This window comes from Eschrichtius robustus, chromosome 1 (genome assembly GCF_028021215.1).
Source record: "Eschrichtius robustus isolate mEscRob2 chromosome 1, mEscRob2.pri, whole genome shotgun sequence".
Taxonomy (NCBI): Eukaryota; Metazoa; Chordata; class Mammalia; order Artiodactyla; family Eschrichtiidae; genus Eschrichtius; species Eschrichtius robustus.
In genome coordinates this window covers 113,419,835-113,444,628 of record NC_090824.1, presented here as the reverse complement: position 1 = coordinate 113,444,628, position 24,794 = coordinate 113,419,835, and the positions used below count along the sequence as shown (strand labels likewise).

Below are 24,794 nucleotides of genomic sequence, written 5' to 3'. Positions count from 1 at the left end.
GGGGGGAATGGTTTTAACTGAATCATTAATCAGCAGATTTCACTGCACTGAATATCATCATCAACCTGCTCAAAAAGCATATCTATTTCAATTACTGCTCACTGATACGTTTAGTTTTAGCTGCTTTGTTTCCATAAGAAACTGACTTGAAGTCTGGCCTCATATTAAGGTATCATAAAGTAGCGAAAAAAGCAATGAATTGAGATTTAAAGACCTAGATTCTAGTCTTAACTGTACCACTAATAAACTCACTGTAACTCTGAGAATACTTAAAACTGTAATGACTTAATTTCACTATCAATAAAACAGAGGCCTGCACTAGATTTGTGAAACAAAAAGTTTTATAGTTATATATTAGGCTCAGTTAACATTTCAGGGCCACTATTAAAGAAATAAAAGGGGAAACACTTCAGGCTAAATGGGCAACTAAAATTTTTTTAAAAACCATTCATTTGCTTTTCCACTTATTTCTAGAAATTCATTCAACATTCAAAATTTTTCTTGAGTGCCTACAATGAGCAAGGCACTTTAGAATACATCTGTGAAACAAAACTGAGCAAGTTCCTGCTTTCATGGAGCTCACAATCTAATGGAGGAAGACATAATAACTCTGTAAACATTCACATCAAACAGTGACAAATGCTATGAAGAAAAATAGAGTAAGCTAAGGGGGACAGGAGCACTGTTGGAGGTAGGGTTAGTTTATATTAACAACCAAGGATGACCAAGGAAGGTCTCACTGAGAAGCTGAAAATTAAGGAAGTTAGGGAACACACCATACATTCATATGGAGGAAAGGAGTTCCAGGAAGATGAGAAAAGGCCCAAAGGCCTACAGGAGACAGTGGCCTTGGGATGTCCAAGAAACAACAATTAGGCAAGTGTAGCTGAAGTAGAGTGGCTCGGGGGGAAGTGACAGGAGATGAGGTCAGTGGTACCAGAACACAAAGAGTTTACTTTATCCTGAATTTGATAAGAAGCCATTATAGAGTTTTGAACAGAGAAATGACATGAGCTATGTTTTCAGAGAACTTACTACATTGCTCTGTGGTAACTAGACCACAGACAGCAAAGGTCAAAGCAGGAAAGCCAGTCAGGAGGTCATGCATTAGACCAGGAGAGGCATAATGATTTACTGAACTGGCAGGAGGTGGGTAGTGATAGAGATACTAACAAGCAGTTAGATTCAAGACATATTTTGAAGGAAGAGCCTGCAAGATCTGTGCTGAGAGAAGTGAAGGATGATGCCAAGATTTCGGCCTGAGCAACTAAGAAGTGGGTCTGGTTTACTAAGATGAGGAAGAGAGCAGAAAGAGAAAGTATGAGGGAGAAATATCAGGAGGTCAGTTTTGGGTAGGTTAAATTTGAGATGCCATTAGCCATCCAAGCGGAGATATTGAGTAAGACCGAAAAATAAGGCTAGGACACTTACCATAGGTTAAAAATACACAGATTTCCAATGAATGCTTAGTCCTTGCCTTTATTGCTCTGTTAATATATTGAGGTCTATACTAATCAACACTTAGATCTCCCTCATGTCGCTTTTACTGGATGGTTCACAAACCTACCGAAGAGGCTTTAGAAGGGAACTATCACTGAATCTTTCAAATCATTTCACAAACAATTCTCTTTAACTAAATGTTTAAAGTTTAAAAGAGTGTAAGATCGAAAATTATGTTATTTAGAGATTTTTTTTTTTTAATCCACCTTAACTAAAAACTCTCTCACGCACTTTTTTAGACTCCTTCATAGCACCAAACTCTGCAAAAATTGGTTGTTTCTGAAATATCACAGCAGTCAGGCAACACAATATGGCAAATCAAGCAACAGGGTTGATAGGGGACACAGAAAGAATTACTGAATTTTCAACAACTGCTAAAAAGTTTTACCAGGAAGTGACAAACACTGACAGAATCAGGCAACTCAGGTATCATTTAACAGATAACCAACAAATACTATGGATCTACAAAATATGAAATTATGTTTAAGAAGATATATGCTAAAGAACACTAGAATTCTGACTAAATTTATTGAGTGAACAATTCAGTGAATATGTAAGTTTTCTTAATTTTTTAGATATTAAAACCATTTATCTTTTCATTTTAATATTCTAAACTACAATAAATTGTTTTAAATCTTACATAAATCTTGCTTCATAGATATATGCAAAATTATTTCTCTTTGGGATAATTTTTTCCACTGTATTTTAAAATTTCTAACCTGCAAAGAGGGTTTTACCAGTCAGCATTTCAGCAAAGATGCAGCCTGCAGCCCACATGTCAATGGCTTTAGTATAATTATTAGGAGAAAGTAAAAGACGTGGAGATCTGTACCATTTAGTAACCAATCCTTCAGAAAGATGACCCTGAAAAAGAAACAAAAATATACTTTTTACTTTAGCTGAATAACAGTACATAAAAAACACGATTCACTGAAGAATCCTTAATCTAAAAACAAACTGTAATTGTAAAATCCTAAAACAATACTGTTGATCTCTATGCCTATTTTCAAGTCTCTTGCACTTGTGAGCCTGAATGGAGGTTAAACTCCCCCTGTAATATACCATCTATAAAATTATGTTCACATGAAGCCTGCTAACCGAAGTATGCTAGAAGAATTTAGTGTTAACTCTAGGCCACATATTCAAAACAGGTTTCAGAGGAGGAGCTATTTTTCACTTCAAGTCTCAAGTTAATGAAGGAGCAGGTATGCTTTAAATCAATGAGAGAAAGGCAGGAAAGAGGACCAGAGGTGCTATTTAAAAATGCATTGCTGAGGCTTCCCTGGTGGCGCGGAATCCGCCTGCCAATGCAGGGGACACAGGTTCGAGCCCTGGTCCGGGAAGATCCCACATGCTGCAGAGCAACTAAGCCCATGCACCACAACTACTGAGCCCTCGTGCCGCAACTACTGAAGCCTGTGCACCTAGAACCCATGCTCCGCAACAAAAGAAGCCACCACAATGAGAAGCCCACGCACCACAACGAGTAGCTTCCGCTTGCTGCAACTAGAGAAAGCCCGTGCACAGCAACGAAGACCCAACGCAGCCAAAAATAAATTAATTAATTAACTTTAAAAATAAATAGAATAAAAATGCATTGCCAACCTCCTTACTGACAATCCAGCAGGCCTGGCTTTACTGCATACCCCATTCCTAATCAATTTTTACTACTTTTACATTTATGAATTGTTTGACAAAAACAGTTACACATATATTGCCTTATTTCATCTTCAAAACAACCCTGAGAAAATGTGAAGGTAGATATTAACACTCAGATTAAAGAATCTGCTTAAGGTCGTATAGCTTAGTTGGATGTAGAAATTAACTCGATTTTAGATAGTGTAACTTCTAGTTCAGTGTTCTATCTACGATACTGCACTGTTATCCATAAAGAGGATGTGGTCATCCATTTCATTTTGGTACTCAATTTCTATGTTAAAGTTTTTTTTTTTTTAATTAAGTTATACTCAGTGTGAGATGATACACGAAAATGAAAAGATGTGTCTTAGACATGTGCTATGGGAAGCCAAGCAAGCAGGCCTCCCAGGGATGCTTTATAACCAAAGCAGCTCCGTTTTTATATTTTGAACATCAGGATCCCACATATGATTTCATTTGAAAACTAAAAGACCAGAGTTCGGCTCAGAAAATTAAAGCAAGCTTTTATTTAAGGCAAAGTTACTATGAATCCTTTTGGCTATTCTTATTGCCTACTTTATCTTCATGCGAATTTAGATTTCAAACTAAACTAAGTTTACTAAACAAGGCAAAACAGAATAGTATGCTCGAATGGACCAAAAAAGGCATAAAAGTTGAAACAGCAACCCCTATTACCTTCAGATAGGACCACCTTCTGCCTTAAACACATAAGGATATATCCTACTTTCAAATAAGGGAGAATTTCAGTTATATAATAAATATAGATATATAAATCAATAAAATAAATAACGATACACTTTTAAGAATTTGTATTTAATCAGGATTCTACTCCAACCTTCATTTCAAACACAGGGAGACTGTGAATGGAAAAAAGGTACTATGTAAAGTTCAATACAATTAACTAAAAATTCTGCCACAACACACAAAGGAAACATAAGCACTTACATCTGATGATGTATATCAGTTTAAAGGTCTGTCTCAGCTGACTTTCCACATACCTTATGGGAATAATGAGGATCCATGATCCGTGCAAGACCAAAGTCGCCTATCTTCAGCACCAAGTCTTCAGTATTAATGAAAAGATTAGCTGGTTTGAGATCTCTGTGCAGTACGTTTGCTGAGTGAATATATTTGAGCCCACGTAGCAGCTGATACATGAAAAGCCTGGCATGCTCTTCCAGTAACGGGCCCTGCTCCAGGACATTAGCCAAGTCTGTCTCCATGTACTCCTGAACAATGTAAACACTGTTCAGTTCAGTAAGAGAGCCCACATCATCTGTTAACTGGCTTCCACTAGGACCAAGAATTTCAAACACCTTCACAATGTTATCATGGTCAAGTCTTCTAATAATTTTGATTTCACGTAGAGCATGTTTGACACTCTGGGGATCAGTAAGGACAATTTTCTTGATGGCTACTCTTTTGTCACAGTCATTGTCTACAGCAGAAAAAACCAAGCCATTGCCTCCACAACCCAATGGTTTTAAGTCCATATACCTAGAGCCCAGATCAAAACCATGAATGTTCATGAGACTTTCAAATTTCTCTGCCATTCTGAAACCCTTACTATTGCCTTTTCCTTTCGAATTGTTGAACTTGTGTAAATAAGGAAGAAAGCTGGCATCAAAAGGAAAGATCTTTCAAAAAGGTAGAAAAAAAATAATTTTGCTTCCACAGCAAGATGGTTTCATTGCATATGCCAACCAGGCCCGTTGAGTTCCCCTTAGATTTAAAGCTCAAAAAGCTCTACTCATACTGAGAATTAAAAAGATTGCAGTACTCATAGTTCAAGAAAGGGGCAGCAACTCTGCAGACATTTAAAGAAAACACTCAAGAAACTCAAACGGAATGAAATGACATACTATGCACTCAGATTTACTGTGCTGAAGGGTTTAACATTTAACAGAAATGTGAATAAATATGCACACAACAGGCTTCTATGAACATTCTCCTCACAGTGCAGATACATTCAGTGTTGGACTGGTCCTGAGCAGCATCATTCTAAGGTGCTGGTAAGCACTATTTCCGTTTTGCTTCTTTTCTTCCTTTGTTGCTGTATATTTCAACAGGAAGCCCTGGTGGCTGTTGGTTAACAGAAGATGTCTTTTGTTAGTGATCAGGTGGCTCCAGCTCACCACAATCACAATCAAAGCTACCGTCCATCTTACTCTGATACAACCTGGAGGATGAGAAAAAAGAAGGAAAAGAGTCACCACTGTAGGAAATGCTCTTTTTTTTTTGGCTGCACCTTGTGACAGGCAGAACTTTCCCGACCAGGGATCAAACCCATACTCCCTGCAGTGTAAGCGAGGAGTCTTAACCACTGGACCACCAGGGAAGCCCAGGAAATGCTCTTTTATTCAACTCTGTAAAATGACACAAATTGGGCATTTAGCTATAGGCTACTACTGGTACATTAAACATACGTATTTAGTCACTAAATGGAAAGATTACCCTCAATCAAAAACAGCTATCCATGTTGTAAGCAATTCACATGTGTTGGCTCAGACTCCAGATCCCACCATACTAGATTCTTTATATTATTTAGGTCATTAGCTTGTATAATTTCTTAAATGTCAATGAGCAAAGGAAGGCTCATAATATTTTTAAAGAATTCTTTAGAATTTCTGAGGGGTAAAGCATTAGTAACATTTTTCTAAAAATATATATATAATAGCCTACAATGTGTTAGTTCATTAAAGAACATGTTTACTTATTAACTCTGCCTAACAATATCTAATGAACAAAAGTGTAGCAGTACAAATAAGAAATTTGCCGAGCATGTTCTTAAACATAGGAGTGAACTTAAACAGTGAATAAACCTATGAATAAAACCCATGAAATGATGTTTAACTTCACTGGTAATCAGAAAAATCAAATTACTTCATGAAGATAACATTTCAGATTGAAAATCATTTTTAAGAGTCAGCTGTTAATATCAAGTCTGGAGAGGAATGTGGAAAAACAGGAACTTTCATACAATATTGGTGAGAGTTTAAATCAGTAGAAACATCAATGAGCAATTTGGCATAAGCAAATAAATAAGGATCATACTTATGACTTGGCAATTTTTCTTCACGGACAGGTCCCTAGAGAAATGCTTGCAAATGAACATGCAAATGTTCATTTCTTTTGTAATGGCAAAATATCAAAAAAAGCCTAAACTTTCAACAGTAAGAGAATAAATGAGTTATACTCATATAGTTAACTACTATATAATAGTAAAAAATGAAGAGAGATGGTTGACATCACCAAATACACACTAAATTTAAAAAGCAAACTGCAGAGAGAAATGTGCATGCTGAAACCAGTTATATCAAGTGCAAAATGGTGCTTTTAGGGTGCATACAGATGTAGCAAAAGTATAAAAGATGTAAGATTGATAAATAACAAATTCATGATAATGATTACCTTGAGGAATGAAGGAAGGGGTAAGAATCAGGGTAGGATTACACAGCACGCTTCAACTGTATCTTTAATGTGTTAGTTCTTTAAAAAGAAAACTGAAGTGTGACAAATTATTAGACTGTTACAGTTAGGTGGTATGTAAATGAAGAGCTCACATTATAGTGGGGGAATACAGGCAGACAAAAAAGTAAAACAGATATTAGATGGCACTAAGTGTTGTGGAAAAATAAAACAGAGAAAGAGGACGGGGGGGTAGTTAGGAAATGCCTCTGATAAAGTGTTATTGGAGCAAAGCTCTAAAGGAGGAAGTAAGGGAAGTGGTTATGCCTTAGGGATGCTATGTGGGAGAAACTGTTGTAGACAGAGGGGCTAGGACCTGAAAGCCATTAAGGTGAGTGTCTCATGTCCCAGAAGCAACTAGGAGGCCAATGTCGTAGCTCATTTACATGTACATGCCTATGAGCATGTAATACAGCCTAACTAACCCTTAAATGGAAAGGCTTCCTGTTGTTTTTTTAAAAATTTTTTTATTTTTGGCTGTGTTGGGTCTTCGTTGCTGCGTGCGGGATTTCTCTAGTTGCGGCGGTGCGCGGGCTTCTCATTGCGGTGGCTTCTCTTGTTGCGGAGCACGGGCTCTAGGTGCACGGGCTCAGTAGTTGTGGCTCGCGGGCTCTAGAGAGCAGGCTTAGTAGTTGTGGCACACTGGCTTAGGTGCTCCACGGCATGTGGGATCTTCCCAGACCAGGGCTCGAACCCGTGTCCCCCTGCATTGGCAGGCAGATTCTTAACCACTGCGCCACCAGGGAAGCCCAGGTTTCCTGTTGCTGACTTCTGATCTTAAAGCTGGTATAGGGGCATATACAGTGCTCTTTTCTGAATGGGTCTGAAGAGATTGGAAATAGGACAGCTGTAATAGTCCTTTGTTCAAAGAGCTAATCATTTAAAGGCAAGGAGAAAATTTATCATTGTATGAAATAAAGCAGTCCATTCTGAACCTGAACATGTAACAACTTACAATCACCTTCAGGTGTGGCCTAAGAACTGCTAGGACCCAAACAAATCAGCTATTTCACAGTGGTGAAGCTTTCATACAACAGAGGAATCTGCCTTTATTTTCTGCCTGCTTCGTTCACATTCCTATATACCTCACATGTGGAAACACAAGATTCTGAAAAATAAAATAAGGTAACAGCATTTGACTCAATCTGAGCAAATCTTCAATTTTGAGAAATCCACAAACATCAAAAATAATGTGTGAAAGAGAAACTGATAATACTAATAACTCAGGGACTAAGTAGATAAATGATCCTAATGGCAACAGCTTATTTAATGAAAACTGATTATTTACTATCCCTGAGTTATTTTAATAAATATGAGTGTTTCTTACATCTACTTAATATTGTGAAAGACGTTAATAGCATAATAGCTTTCTTTGTTTCACTATGACAGAGATGGTTTCTTCTGTATGCAAGTATTTTGTCTGCTTCTCAGAAATCAAAAAAAAAATAAACACAAACAGACTCTGCAGACTCCTAAAAATTCTGTAACTTATCAGTCTATTTGTAGTAAAACATTTAAAAGTTAAATTAAGGTTTACAAATAAACTTTTAAATAAAAAAAATACTTCAGATTTTTAAAGGGCTTTAATTAATACTGTGTGCCTCCCCCCACTCCAATTTTTTCTATTTGTATACATCTTGATTCTTCCCGTTCCCTACCAAATATCTTAGAAAAAAAATCAGTATTTGTCGGGACTTCCCCGGTGGTCCAGTGGGTAAGACTCCACGATCCCAGTGCAGGGGGCCGGGATTCAATCCCTGGTCAGGAAACTAGATCCTGCATGCATGCCGCTACTAAGAGTCTGCATGCGGCAACTGAAAGATCCTGCGTGCCACAACTAAGACCCAGTGCAGCCTAAATAAATAAATAAACAAAATAACAATGATTCTTAAAAAAAAATAAAAGAAATAATTGTTCATTTAAAAAAAATCAGTATTTTTCAAAGGCTGTCCAGTGTTTCTGAAATTTACATTTCTAGTCTCCACGTGAAACAGAATGTTTGTTCACACCTACCTTCTTGCCCAACGCAGACAATTCCTTAAAGCTCAGTCAAGTTTTAAGTTTTTGATAAATGTACATTTTTATGTCAGTTTAACAGACTTGACATAAGAACAGTAAAACCTCTAGGTACTTTCTTAAGCTTCTAGTTTACTAATAACAGCAATCATGGGCAAGCAGAAATAAGGCTTTGCTAAAAACAACACCACTGGGACTTCCCTGGTAGTCCAATGGTAAAGAATCCACCTTCCAATGCAGGGGGCGCGGGTTCGATCTCTGGTTGGGGAACTAAGATCCTGCGTGCTGTGGGGCAACTAAGCCCGTGTGCCACAACTATTGAGCGTGCGAGCCTCAACAAGACAGCCCACGCGCTGCAACCTACAGAGCCCCGGCACTCTGGAGCCCGCGCACCACAACTAGAGAGAGAAAACCCGCACACCACAACTACAGAGAAGTCCGAGCACCACAACTAGAGAGAAACCCAAGCGCCGGAACGAAGAGATCCCGCATGCCTCAACAAAGATCCCATGTGCCGCAACGAAGACCCGACGCGGGCTCCCCCCCCCAAAAAAAACCACCACTATCATCCAAGAGCACGACAGTAGGAATTGCAGCCAGATTATGAGAGAGACATCTTTACTCAGATTATGAGAGAGATCTCTGCTCAAGACCTCCAACCACAACTGCCCCCTTTCAATTTCAGTGAGACCAAGAAGCATTACAGAGCAGAAACAAGTGGAAGGATGAGAATGCCTCTTCAGAATTCTCAATGACTGGTCAGCATTTACAGGGGTAAAGAGTGGGTAAAGATTCATCTTGGGGAAGGTAGGAGTTTTACCTAGGCTGAGAACTGCAGAGTTCTCATTATAGATTCACATGATGACTATATTGAAAGCCTTAAGCAGACTTTACAGAAATGAGACCAACGTAAAGAAAGAAGGTAATATTTATCAACAAAACTGTAATTCCACTAGACAGTGAGGACTGTACCAATAAAAAATTGGGGGGGGGTGAAGGAGAATATCCCATTATTTACATAGTGCTTGCCCAGTGAGTTGCCTCACTGTCTGTGAGTAGTACTCTTTGAAGTCCTTCAGTATCTATTAGACCAAAAGCTACTTATTTAGCACTTTTTCATCCAGGAGCTTGAAGAATAAGCTCACCTTAAACAGTAAGTTGGAGGTAATGTTATACCTCTGCATGATAAAGTGGATCCAGTAAATGTTTCCAATTCAGTCCCACTCCATTCAGCAAGTATTTGCTAATTATATGATATGTACTTGTCAATATACTAAGCACTGGGGATAAAATGGTAAGTAAACATAGGCTTGGGCCCTGCCCTCATGGAGTTTATGGTATGGTTGGAGACAAACAATAAACTAACAATATGAAAAAGGAGAATGCAGAAGGGAAAAATGGTACCGGATGGTACAGGATGGTATGAGAGCCTAGACACTGGGGGATCTGACCTAATTAGAGAGGTCAGGATATATGCCTCTGGAAGCCCTAAAAAGCCAGAGGTCTCCCATGCTCCTCCTTAGTGACCATGAAGACAGCTTCTTCCTTATCGCCTTGACCCTTATGGCAGTTATATTCCAAATCCTGATCTCTCCAATCACCTCCATCTTTCATATCCATCAGGGAGCTCCATGGGCATGCACATGCAGCTCAACTGGATCAGCAGATTACTCGTCAGTGCATTCTCCATCCTCATCACCAACCTCTAGAAATGTCTCATTTATACCATTTTCTCCACCATCTATCACGTTTAACCTCATAAAAGCAAAGTTCAAGGCTTAGACTCTGGAAAGATCTGCGGTTCTATATTCCTTCTGCACTTTCCACACACTTCAAGGGAGGAAAGGGAAAACTATGACAGGACAGTAACTTAAAAATGACCCTTCCCACCCCCTTTGCAATTTCTGCCTCCAAATGTTACCCGTTCCTACCATCAGGGCTGACACTGTGTTGCTTGGAGGGAGGTCACTGGTTAAGTCTTAATTAGCTGAATCAATGTTGTTTTTGTTTTTAACAATTTGGTAAATAAAATGAAGTACAGAGAATGATTTATAAGGATGAAGTTGGCTCTTTGGTTTTCTTTCAGTGATTCACCATAACATGGAAGTAAAAGCTCTCTATGTAGCCCAGACTGGGTACCAGCTTCCAACACTTACATGTAACTTCCTGAAGCTGCATTAGCCACAAATGTTGCCTCAAGCTCTCCTTTCTTCCCTAAACTGCCTCCAGCTTTCTGTCAGTTAGCCTAACCCCACACCAAGAGAAAAGCAGGTACTCTGAGTCAAGCCTAAGTGTATGAAGTAAAGTTATAAAATGCAAAAGAAAGAAAAGACAGTAGAATAACTTCACTCTGCCCCATCTCCACATTCTACAGAAACTGGATTTTCTTTCCTTTCTTATCCAGGAACAACTTGGTCAGTGTCAGAAAGTACAAAGTTTGAGGTGAGGGCCTTAAACATAAAGGTTATTTGTCTGGTTTTCTCTTCCATCTTCTATTCTGCTGCTTCTCAGGTTAAATGCTGACTTGGGTCATCTGGCCTGATCATACTCACTCACTTAAACACCACCACCACCACCACCACCCACCCCCCTACCCCCCCAGCTCTTGCCTATTTAGCTCTTTTCCAGGGTCAAGTGAGTAATTTGAGTTAACTGGCATTCAGCCAGCCTCACATCTCCTCAGCCAAAACCCAGCTGCTTTTGGAGAGAAGGGAAAGGTTGAGCTCTACTTACATTCACCTAGGACTGTCTCCTAACCCTGGCACAGAGAGGTGTTGTTATAGCAAATTCACCCTTCCCTAAGATCATGTTCTCAAGCTCTCATCAAAGATACTAAGTTTCTAGGGCAGAGAAGGCCAAAGGCTACAGCTTAACTGCTTGCTTATATGCATTCTTGACAAAGCCCTCACTCCTAATGTAGGGTAGCCCTCAGAGTTACCAGGGACCCCTCTCAGGATTTAGACCTAAAGGAGGTCCAAAGTGCAAACCAGTGTCAGTGAATCTTCTTAGGAACCTGGCTGGTGTGGGAGGGAGGACCTTAACACTTGAGCCCTGAAGACTAAAAGGCTTTACCTGCTATCAGTAACTACTGTAAGCTACACAAAAAAACTCTCAAACATGATTACATAGCTTCTAATAAAATATCCAGTTTTTTAAAAACTCCTCTTCTACTCCTAACTTCTGTTCTTAAATTGTCTGAAACTTTGCCTAAACAGCACTTTAACATTAGGGACACTTCAACCATTTAAAAGGCCATTATAAAATAAATATCATTATGTTTACTTTGATGCTCAATTCTAGTTGCTATTTAATTTACTCTAAGTACCTATATTGGAATATTTGAACTTCACAGACCAGATAAACAAGTCAAAGAATCTCTAAAGACCCTTCCAATTCTAAAAGTCTATGATTTATGAAAGCACCATATAAGTCTTTCACTTCAGTAGTTTTTGTTTCCACTTATTATGGTGGGATGCCCAGAATGGTGGAAATGTGATTGAAATTACTATAAACCTAACATTAAACAAACATGATCCCTTCTACAAATTTATGGCGGGAAAATTTAAAATTACTGTAATAACCCTTCATCCCTCTCCTATCTTCTTCCTGCCTAAGCCCTCATTTCTAAGACTCCTCTCCTAACTAATGGTAAGGAAACACTTGAGGCAAATATATAAGCAGGAGACAAGTAGGCAGCCTCCTTCTTCAAGTACCTTTGGAAATCTGAGGATTCCAACCAAACAAAAATGAATATAAATTTCTTTAGTAGTCAAGATAGGTTATGCAGTGTTACAGTAACCTATAACCCTAAAATCTCAGTGACTTAAACTTTTTAAGTCCAGCTCATGCAACAAGACCAACATAGCTGTTATCTAAACTCTTGAATTACCTACCATCTCTATCATTGCCACTCAAAGTGCCAGAGGGAAAGAAGAAGGAATATCTCACTGGTGCCTAAACCTTCATCCAAAAATGATACAATTCACTTCTACTCACATTTTACTGACGAAAGTAGGTCACATTGTCCCACCTACTTCAAGGCAGTAGGGAAATGCAATCCCAACATGGCCCAGAAGCAGAGAGAACCTAGATTGTTTTGAACAGCTTTCACTAAAACAGCTTCAATTCTTCCATCCATCCACTACATTTTTATTCAACAAAACCTTGAGTGCTTACCAAATGCCAGGCATTCTTTTAGGCATTAAGGTACAGAAGGGGTCAAAATAGTAAAAAAAACAAAACAAAAAAAACCTCATGGAGCACATATTCACTCCTAGAGCATCACAGTATCAACAGACTCCATTGTAGTACATTCCTCCCTGTCCCACTAGGCCTGCTTTCTCTTCTCTTTTCTAATAGCATTTTCCTTCCTTTGTCTTTGGCCATCCACCCCCAATCTCATCTAATCTCTAATCTTCAAATCCTATAATCTTCATTTTCTAGGGCACCACTCCCCTCCCCTTTGTTGTAGCTCTATTTTAAAATAAAAGGTTTGGGACTAAGTAGCTTTACTGACATTTTCTGATCATAGTTCCTGGTAGTTTAGTAAGCACCTTAAAAACTACTGAATGAATTAATGTAAATAACATATTCTACTTGGTAGTAGAAAGTTTTGGAGAAGACAAGCTCTACCCTCGATTTTTCAAAATCTGATTACACTCTGACCTACCAAGTGGGGACATCAGTGATGACTCCTAAATATGGTACTTTCCTTTCTGTGCATTCCCGCAAGAGCCTCACCCTATGGTGAACACATAGGTCTGCCAACATCTGAAGAAAGCAACTGATTTCAACCCACTCAGACTGAAGAAACAAAAACACTTCAGCTTTGTTACAGCTCCTGGTTTGTTTTGCTGAGGTAGTGGAGAGGGACTGTGCCACTGAAATAGTATCCTATGTAACCAGATGAGTAGGATTCTGTAAAAAGTCCTACTAGCCTATATGATAGCAAGTAGGTATCATGAAGATATGCAAGACCCTGACATTACTCTGATTTTACTGTTCTTTACTCCATCCTAGTAGGGTCTATGGCATCTAGCACCACAGCTTTCCAAACTATACATCAAATACAACAGCTGTCACTTTTGAGCTAACCCTGGTGAGGGTCTGAAGAAGGCCACATTGTGCAAGTCCACACAAAACATATCTGGACCCTCATCAAATGGAGACAACCATGTGCTTGGTTAGAGAGTCCCCAACATTTTTTTTTTTAAGGGATATCCTTTTTTTAAAATTTTATTTATTTTATTTATTTATTTTTGGCTGTGTTGGGTCTTTGTTGCTGTGCGTGGACTTTCTCTAGTTGTGGCAAGCAGGGGCTACTCTTGGTTGCGGTGCGCAGGCTTATTGCGGTGGCTTCTCTTGTTGCAGAGCATGGGCTCTAGGCACGCGGGCTTCAGTAGTTATAGCACGTGGGCTCAGTAGTTGTGGCACACAGGCTTAGTTGCTCCGTGGCACGTGGGATCTTCCCAGACCAGGGCTTGAACCCATGTCCCCTGCATTGGCAGGAGGATTCTTAACCACTGTGCCACCAGGAAAGCCCTCCCCAATTTTTAAAAAATGATTCAGAATGGCATACAACTTTTCTGGAATATCTTTCTTCCTTTGTTTCTCATTTTCTCCGGACCTGAACAAAGCTTGCAAAATAAAAAATAGTGTAAGTTTCCTTTCAGATTCACACTATGGTTTGGCACTGCTGAAAAATTCCTGTCTGATTTCACTAACCCCATACTAAAAAAAAAAAAAAAAAACCAAAGAAACATGAAGAGATCTGAAGTCTAGTCCAGGATCTGTGGCTAAATTAGCTTTGTAATCAAAGCATCCCAGATTTCTACATCTTAGTTCCTCATCAGGAAAATGATGGAGCTAAACTACGTGATTTCTATGGTCTCTTCCAGCTCCAAAATGTTTTAAGTTTAGTGAAAGGGTCAGGATCTCCACTCCTGATTAGAATGCAGAAAGTTGCAAGACACCATTACTCTCACCCTATAAACAATGATAAGCTGAATAAGCTACAAAATTGTAGTTTTTTTGTTTTGTTTTGTTTTTAAACATAAGGGGACTTCCCTGGTGGCGCAGTGGTTAAGAATCCACCTGCCAATGCAGGGGACACAGGTTCGAGCCCTGGTCCGGGAAGATCCCACATGCTGCGGAGCAACTAAGCCTGTGCGCCACAACTACTGAGCCTGTGCTCTCAAGTCCTTGAGCCACAACTACTGAGCCCACGTGCCACAACTACTGGAGCCCGTGCACCTAGAGCCCATGCTCCTCAACAAGAGGAGCCACCACAATGAGAAGCCCCTGCTCACCACAATTAGAGAAAGCCCGGGCACAGCAACAAAGACCCAATGCAGCCAAAAATAAACAAATTTTTAAAAAACACCAGAAAGTTAAGGATGCAAAGAACTCTAAATAAATTAAGTTCCAGAAAATGTCAAGCTCTTCATAAGACAAGAGACCATGGCTATTCTCATTCCTGGCAAAGTGGCAAGAAAACAAGAAATTTTCCACTAACAGGACTAAGAAGAAACCAGCCAAATTTATAAACAAATTTTACTGGCTGAATGTGGATTCAGGTAACAGATTAGAATTCAGAGGAAGCCCAGTTACAAGCCCCACCTGCCAATTCTTCCCCACGGGTCCTCACTAAGTGCACAAGTCTGAAGCCAAGGCCGGAAAGCTGAGAGAAAATCTCATGAAGCATATAGGTCTCCACTGTGTACAAGACAGATGCCCTCTTAAGGTGGAGGCCAAGACAGGAATATGAGATAAACCGCTCCAAGTCACTCTGAATGTAAGGCAGATATTCTTCATAAGAAAATGGGCAAAAACATGAGTTAAAGAAAACCTGAGGTGGTACTGAAAAGCGAAGAAAATGTCCAAGCAATCCAAAGAGCTGGCAGCTAGGCTGAAAAGTAGAGAGCCCCAAGGTTCAGAAAGCTGACAGGGCAGAAGTATGTGATGAGAAAATGGACAAAAACTGATAAAAGACATCAACTCACAAACCTGGAAGCTCAATGAACAGCAAGCAGGATAAATACAAAGAAACCCATACTTAAGCACATCATAAACTATTGAAAACTGGGGGGTGGGAAGGGTGGAAGAGCAACTCTTAAGAGCAACTATGGAAAAGAGAAAAAGTATATACTAGGGAAAAACAATACAAACAAAAAACTAAGATCTTTAGAGAATTTAAATAATGCATTAAAAATCACATATCAGTGAGAGCCAGAATTTGAACCTCAGGTTTCAAAAGCAAAGCCCATGACCGTCTCTCAAATAATAATGTAATTTACTGACAAGTACACTACACATTCCCTCCCAACCCTTTAATAGTAGAGTATATTTCTTATAGACAGAACATTCTTCTGCATAACCAAAATATAGTCATCAAAGTCAGGAAATTAACACTGGCATAGCACTACTATCTAGTACTCAGATCCCATTTAAGTTTTTACAATTGTACCAATAATGTACTTGAGAGCTAAATAAACCCAGTTCAGAATCACATGTTACAATCACTACAATGCAATCTTTAATGCACTTTTTCCCTTTAGAAGTTTAAGGGAGTCAAACAAACATTTTATACAGTGCACAAAAATTTACTGCGCACTTGGCATGTGTCAAGCACTGTTTCCTGGTACAGTGGAGAATAAGACAGTTAAGGTTCTTCTGCTTCCAAACACTTTACATTCTAATGAGGAAAGACTAACAAGTAAACATAACTTCAGATTTGGCCAAGTGCTATGACTGGGTGGCTTGGAAATGGCCATCTAAGGAACTGAGGCCTGAATAGTAAGACAGAACCAGTGTTGCTAAGAGATGGGAAAAGACTGTTCCAAACAGAGGAAAAAGCAAATACAACCTAGAGCAGGACATAACTTGGTATTTTGGAGGAAAAGAAAAGATGTGACAGCGTCCTGAGCAAAGGGAGCAGGGACTGATGGCAAACACATGAGGCAGGATTCTGAATTTTATAACTAAGAAAGCTACTGAAGGATTTTAAGCAGACAACTGGCATGGTTTCATCTCCATTTTTAAAAGATGATTCTGGTTACCGGGAGGAGAATGCACTGAAGAAGATGGTCAAGTGAAAGCAGAGACCAGTTAAAAGCTATTTCAGTAGGCCACATAAGATGATGGCGACTGAGATAGGCTGGTAGAAATGAAGATGTAAAACAGGAGACAAATCCAAATGATATTTTGGAGACCAAGAAAACTTGACGATGGATTAGATATGGTGGATAAAGGGAAAAACAGGTTTTAAGGATAACTCCTAGGTGACAATTACTGAGATGGGGAAAACTTGGAGAACAATATGGGAGAAAGAGGTCTATTTTGGACATATTGAGTCTATTTAGGTGAGAAGTCTAAACCAGAAACATACACTTGAGAATTATTCACATATAGATAGTATTTAAAAAACTAAATTGAATGAGACCTCCTATGGAAAGAATCAAGAGAAGGGGGGAAAAAAGTCCAGGACTAACCTCTGGGATATGCCAATACTTAGAGGCAGGAGAGGAGAGAGAAACCTGTAAAAAAAAAAAAGTATTACAAAGTGTGAGGTAGGAGGAAAACAGGAATATGCGTCCCATAAACTAAGAGAAGCGGGTGAATAGGCAGAAAACTGTGGTCAATAATACTGAATGCTGCTGCAAGATCCTTTAAGATAAAATTGGTAAACGGATATCACTGGTAACCTTGACTAGAGTACTTTCAGTGGTGAGATGGTGATAGAAACCAGTCTGGAGTTGAAGAGCAAATGAAAGTGGAGAGAGCACACAAAGACAGTTCTTGAAAATCTGCTTGAAAGAGGATCAGACATTTCTCCAAAGAAGATATACAGATGGCCTACAGACACATGAAAGAATGCTCAACATCATTAATCATTAGAGAAATGCAAATCAAAACTACAATGAGATATCATCTCACACCGGTCAGAATGGCCATCATCAAAAAATCTACAAACAATAAATGCTGGAGAGGGTGTGGAGGAAAGGGAACACTCTTGCACTGCTGGTGGGAATGCAAATTGATACAGCCACTATGGAGAACAGTATGGAGGTTCCTGAAAAAACTACAAATAGAACTACCATACGACCCAGCAATCCCAATACTGGGCATATACCCTGAGAAAACCATAGGTCAAAAAGAGTCATGTACCAAAATGTTCATTGCAGCTCTATTTACAATAGCCAGGACATGGAAGCAACCTAAATGTCCATCGACAGATGAATGGATAAAGAAGATGTGGCACATATATACAATGGAATATTACTCAGCCGTAAAAAGAAATGAAATGGAGGTATTTGTAATGAGGTGGATGGAGTTAGAGTCTGTCATACAGAGTGAAGTAAGTCAGAAAGAGAAAAACAAATACAGTATGCTAACACATATATACGGAATCTAAGGGAAAAAAAAAAAAAAAAGGCCATGAAGAACCTAGTGGCAAGACGGGAATAAAGACACAGACCTACTAGAGAATGGACTTGAGGATATGGGGAGGGGGTGGGGTGAGATGTGACAGGGTAAGAGAGTGTCATGGACATATATACACTACCAAATGTAAAATAGATAACTAGTGGGAAGCAGCCGCATAGCACAGGGAGATCAGCTCGGTGCTTTGTGACCACCTAGAGGGGTGGGATGGGGAGGGTGGGAGGGAGGGAGATGCAAGAGGGAAGAGAAATGGGAACATATTGTATATGTATAACTGATTCACTTTGTTATAAAGCAGAATTTAACACACCATTGTAAGGCAATTATACTTCAATAAAGATGTTTAAAAAAAAAAAAAAAGAAAGAAAGAGGATCAGAGAAATGAGGCAGTAGTAATGAGAAGAATGTGGAATCAGGAGAGGGTTTATAACAGACTTCTATTCTATATCTGCACTGTCCAATACAGAAGTCAATAGCTACACATGGCTACCAAGCGACTGAAATGTAGCTAGCATGACTAAGGAACTGAATTTTTTTAAATTAATTTTTGTTTAAATAGCCACATGTGGCTAGTGGCTATATTGGACAGCATAGCTCTAGAGCACATTTGTATACCAATAAAGATGGCCCAACAGAAAGGGCAAAATTCATGATGCAGGCAAGAAATGAGCCCTTAAGAAGTCAAGAGAAGGAATCTAGAGCACAAGTAGAGGAATGTACAAGGGATATAACATGAATGAAGCAAGGCATGAAGCCATGTAATCGGTGGGAACCAACACAACTTAAAATCAGAATATCCCTTAAGTCTGGTTGGAATCTTAAACATAAGACTAAATACAGAAGGCTATAAAAAGCTAAGCACAAGGGGAAGGGAAGGTAATTCAAATTTACTATCTATTAAGTGACAGGCACTTTCTAAAACGAACTACTTCTGTTACTCAGAACCAACACCTTGTTAAGTCTCATTTTACAAATAAGAACACTTTTGCTCCGAGAGGTAAATCAAGTTCACTGAAATCGCACATATAGTAAATGTCAAGATCTGGACACAGGCCACTCTGACTTACTCTAGGGTTAGAATCTTACCACTGCATAAGGTGGGAGGTAAAGAACCACTCAATGTTTCTATGCCTGGAAATAACATAACAAATGGCAGATCAATCTGGCAGCTTATCAACAAGTGGAAAAAAGCCTGGAGGTACTAGGCCAGAGGCAAAACTGCCCCCTCAATGTTATCTTCAAGATAATTAAGGAACATTTACTTAACAGGTTATTTTTAATATTTTTAAATCCAAGTGAAAATATCTTTATTGAGACAAATGGGAAAATGCATATACTTGCAACTTGGAGTGTCTACATTACTGAACACAGGAGTATCAATCAGAAAATTGGCACTGTTTTATAATAACTACTAAAATAATATCTGGGCATATTAGAGAAGCAGGTAGTTAGAAACCTACCATCTCTCCAATTTGAAAATGAAGAGGGAAATTATTAAATTAAGCCTAATCAGTTATTTTTTTTTTAGGGGTGATAAAAATATTTTATATTTTAATGTTATATGAACTCTCAACTCGACACATTTGTCAAAACTTATCAAACTGTACATCTTAGGATCACACTCACCATGCCATAAATTCATACATATCATAGTTTTAAAATAAATTGCATATTTTTCATAAGTTATCAATTGCTTTTATAACATATCTATTTAATAAGTACCTAATACTTTTCTCAAGAATCAAGGAGAAAGATTAAATTTTTTTCCTTCAAAAAAATCTTCTGTTAGAAAAAAATTATACGTTAAAAGCCTAATCAGTTATTAAATTACAGCTTAGACTATTTTATTTTTTTTATTTTATTTATTTATTTATTTATTTATTTTTATTAAATTTATTTATTTATTTATTTTTGGGTGTGTTGGGTCTTCGTTTCTGTGTGAGGGCTTTCTCCAGTTCCGGCGAGCGGGGGCCACTCTTCATCGCGGTGCGCGGGCCTCTCACTGTCGCGGCCTCTTCCATTGCGGAGCACAGGCTCCAGACGCGCAGGCTCAGTAGTCGTGGCTCACGGGCCCAGCTGCTGCACGGCATGTGGGATCTTCCCAGACCAGGGCTCGAACCCGTGTCCCCTGCATTGGCAGGCAGATTCTTAACCACTGCACCACCAGGGAAGCCCTACAGCTTAGACTATTTTAAATTTAGTGTGGGCAAAGATCATCTAAATCTGTGCTGTCCAATATGGTAGCCACTAACTTCATGCAGCTATTTAAGTATAAATTAATTAAAATTACATATAATTAAATATTCAGTTCCTCAGGTGCACTAGCCACCTGTCAAATGCTCAACAGTCACATGTGGCTAGTGGTTATCTCAATGGACAGCACAGAATAAAACATTTCTATCATCACAGAAAGTTCTATTGGACAGTCATTAGATCCTCAATCTTCCTTTTGACTTTTTTTCAGGAGGGCCAATGGAAAGAACAACTCAGAAGACCTGAGTTTTCCAAATCAGTCACTAACCAGCTGAGCAACTTATGTATGGTCACTTAGCAGTGCTTCCAGAAATGAATGTGCATTTGAATCACCTGAGAATCTAGTTAAACTGCAGGTTCTAACACAGTAAGTCTTGAGATGGGGTCGAGATTCTGCACTTCCAACAAATTCCCAGGTGCTGCTAATACTGCTTGTCCAGAAATCACCCTGTGAGTAACAAGGTCTTAGATTTCTCTGGGCCTCAGTTTCTTTAGCTGTCAAATGATGTACCTGGGGGAAGATAATACCCATGACCCCTCCGTAAAAACTAACATTTTATAGTTTTATGGTGGTATAGAATTAAATGCACACAGATTTCTCATACTCTTGAAGAGGCAGTCTCTTCCCTGAAGTAAACGCTAGGTTTCTAACAAACAATTTTTGTGACACCATCTTTCCCCCATAAAAAATTATCAAATTTAAATGAATATCAATGGGAAAATGTGATTTGCTACAGACAATCTCGGTACCACTTTTCAGAAATGGATTTAAAAGGCTGACATGTATATAAGACAAACCTTTCTAAATGCATCACCTCCACATGACAAGCAACTCCCAAGAAAAAAAAGTAACTACAATTACATTACTGTTTTTATCAAGTCTCAGTCAGGGTTCTGAGCAATAAAACCGACCAAAATCCCCATACCCCTAGAAGGCAGTGGAGTAATGTAACAGCCCACAAAACAGGCTGAAGGAGCTGACAGTGGGAAGCCAACAATGCTACAAAGAATTTACTTTCGAGGCATCTTCTTTTTTAACACGGGCCATAGAGTAGGCAATGCAAACAAGGAACTGGATAGCAGTGGTGAGGCTCATAGTTTCATAAGGCAATACCTCATAGAAAGAAGATAGGCTAACACACCCAGTTTGTTTATAAATTCTGAATGAAGCATGACAGGTAATTACCTATATTCTCAAAACACACACACACTGGAAATACATGTTCAACCTCTAAATGACAGGATGCTTTGAAAATCTATAATACTTTAAAATTTGTATTTTTAGATTTCCTTTAGTAGGAAATACAGTTTAAAGTTTGAATTAAACTTTACTAAAGTTCCCCTATATAAATCATACAACGTTCTTCCAAAATCTCTCCAAAGATTTGATTCTCATTAATACACTTTACTGCCCACAAAACCCTTCAAATAAATCACTGAGAAGATAAATCGTATATACAAAGAAAAACTTGGGAGTGGGGAGTTTTTTCTCACTTTTAAAACAAACTGCTATCTCAATCTTTTTTTCCCCCTCAATCTTACTTTAAGCCAACCTGCTAAACAATGGCTTTCTACAATAGTCAAAATATTTTATCACCAAATTTCAATGTAAGTCCTAAATTTGGAGCTGTACATTCAGCTTATCTTAGAAAAAGACTGATGAAAAAATAGTGCTTATAACAATACCTATTCTAAGTTGTCTTTATTAAAACAGCAAATTCACGTAGATCAGAAGAAAGCACTAAATATAATTCCATCAGAGTGAAATGTTCATATTAAGAGCTTTACTGCTGTGCTTTTACAACATTTATTTAAACTATAATAATTTCTAGATATTATAAACATAACTTTTACATTACCAATGAAAACAAAAGGTTAATTTCTATCCACACCATAAAAGTACTATCTGTCCTTTGTAAATAATCCATAAGAAATCTCTCTCAATAATAACCAAGGAACTGTTAGTATCAAATATTTAATTGCAGCAACTGACCAGCAATTAATTTTACCTTTCCTCTCAACAAATATTACAAAATTCCACCTGCAGGATATATGATAATCCTTTCGAAACGCAATTTAAGAAGCCATTACATTTTTACAGAAACTGTGGCTCCTCTATGAGAGAGACAATTATAATGTGTACAGGAGCATTTTAGCCTATCATTTAAAAAAATACAGTGTGTAAAAAAAAGGCCACGTAGCAGTCCGTGGGCAGGATGAGTCATCACCCAACTCAAAACTTGCAGCACTTCTAAGCTTCCTCCTACTCGACCCCATCCCCTTCAGCAATGTACCCTGAGTCAGCAAACCTTACTATTTTGTCAGTTATGAATTCTCACGATGCTTAAATGAACTTATGCAAAATGCTGCAACACTTTTAGTACTAACATTTGTCATTAGAACATGTGCTTTTCCTATTGCAAAATTAACTGATCTTCAATCTTTTCTGGATTCTTTCTTAATCACAGAAAGTAGCAAACACTTTTAATCCTCTTTTGCAAATAACTGAACTGCAAAATACGGTGATATATAATGGTTTTTCTAAATAATTCTTCATTTCCCAGAGTTTTTTTTCTGAACAGTAATACCTAGGTGATTAAAACGTATCCTCCTCAAATCTGGCATATTTCCTAGATGACTGCAATTACTGAAATTAGGACACCAATAAGCAATTTTACCAAGTTTCACAAGGCAATTCTTATTAAGTGATGTAACACATATATATAAAAGGACTCCACGTTCCTTGGCACATAGCAAGCCCTTTGTAAACGTTTGAACAACTACCCGTTAAAGAAGTGTAAAGTCTCTGCCACCCAGTTAGAAATTATATTTCAAACATAAATATCTGACACTGCTAAGAAGAAACTCTAGAGGCAGTTCCTTTTCAGGGCCCAGTCCTGTTTGGTCCCTTCATTCTTCTAGCTCAGACTACTCATTCTTCTAGTCAGACCATCTCAGTTTCCCAACGTTAGAGAGAATGTGTCCAATCAGAACTTTAAAAAATGACACGGCTAGACAAATCAAACAATCAGAAAACTACTCTGAAGCTGTTTTCGCTCCATTTTGTCCCCTGTTAATTTTTGTTTCCCTTGACAAACCATCTTGTACCTGTAAAAAAGTTAACACTCAGACTGACTTTGGGGAGCATTTTTAGCATTGAAGGAAAGAAAGAACATGAATTTTGCTGCAAATGCAGTAGACTTCTAATTCCACCTCACCAGTTTCCCTTTACTGGACCTTTTCCAATGAGCGAGCAAAGGAAAAAAATAAAACAGGAAAGGAATCAAAAATATCCTGCTTCGGGGCGCTCCCACATAACACCTGAACCCGTCTTACTAAGCCAAGGAACAAAAGGTGGCCAAAACGCCCTTACTTTTCAACGCACCTCACCAAGTCAGGGAAAAATGCACAGCGGAGCGAGGAGGCCCCTTTTCAGTGAACTGACAAAACAAGTTTTCATTTGGGGACCTTCATGGACTACCACCGCTCCACGTCCCGAACGCAGCTCAGGCAAGGCTGTAGTAGAGGAGAAGGAAATTAGGAATTCCGATTCAGACGACTTTTCCTGTACCTCCTTTACGGCCACACTCAACTCGGGCAGAGGACTACAGGGCTCTGAGCCGAGCCGGGTAAGCGGCGCGCTACGCAATTTGCCGAGTGTACTGGAGACTTTGCCCGGCCGGAGTCAGCTGAGGCCGAGTCACCCGAGTGGGATGGGGGAGGAGACGCGGGAGCGTTTCGAAAGGCAGCGTGCCAGGAAGGCGAGACTCCGCGCCACCTCACGCTCCCGGGGCGGGCCGCCCCTCCCGGCCGCCGCCCCGGGCCCGCCGGCGGAGCCGGGCCGGGCTTCGAACCCGCGGACCCGGGTGCGGGCGGCGGTGCGGCAGCCGGAAAGCGGGGCCCTGAGGCGGGCAGTCGCGGCCGGGCCCGGAACCGCGGCCGGCGAGGGGCGTGCCGGGTGGGAGGGGCGCGCCGGTCGCTCTGCCGGCCCCACGCGGGGACCCCGGCCCGCCGCCCGCCGGCCCGCGAGGGGCCGCGCCGGCCAGGCCCGAGCTAGGGAGCCGGCGGGCGGGCCGGGGGCGGGCGGGAGACGGAACAAAAGCGCCTTTGTTGAGCGGCTGCAGCCTGAGGGTCACACACAATGGAAGGAACCGGCTCCGCCGCCGCCGCCGGGCCCGCCGCGGCGCCCTCCCGAGCAGCCCCGCCGGCGCGCCCTGCACACGTACACACACATACTCACGGGACTTCTCCGACTCATCGAGGGAGTGCGGGGCCCACGGACAGCCCCCAGTGTCGGCTCAGGTCTCCGGCTGTGCTGGCGGCAGCGGCGTCTCCGAGGCTCTCGCTTTGCCGCAGTCGCCGCCATGTAACCCCGACCCGCGAGAGAGGGCGAGGAAGAGGGGGCGGGTTTTCCCGGAGCCACGCCCCCTCACGTCACAGGCTCACTCCACGGGTTC

At 39.9% G+C, this 24,794-nt stretch overlaps 1 protein-coding gene across 2 annotated transcripts in view; it reads right to left on the bottom strand.

The window, feature by feature from the left end:
- The window catches only part of MAPK6 (mitogen-activated protein kinase 6), a 34,343-nt gene extending 9,605 nt beyond the window's left edge, over nucleotides 1-24,738 (bottom strand). Inside the window, exons 1-4 of one of the 2 annotated variants that reach the window (XM_068551716.1) lie at nucleotides 24,578-24,738; nucleotides 23,723-23,853; nucleotides 4,158-5,338; nucleotides 2,220-2,364 (exon numbers count right to left, since the gene is read on the bottom strand). In XM_068551716.1, coding sequence (XP_068407817.1) covers nucleotides 2,220-2,364; nucleotides 4,158-4,712 — 700 coding nt within the window. In that variant the 5' untranslated portion in view covers nucleotides 4,713-5,338; nucleotides 23,723-23,853; nucleotides 24,578-24,738. The remainder of the gene's footprint in view (nucleotides 1-2,219; nucleotides 2,365-4,157; nucleotides 5,339-23,722; nucleotides 23,854-24,577) is intronic. The other variant, XM_068551712.1, reaches the window with a different exon arrangement.
- Nucleotides 24,739-24,794: the final 56 nt, after the last annotated feature.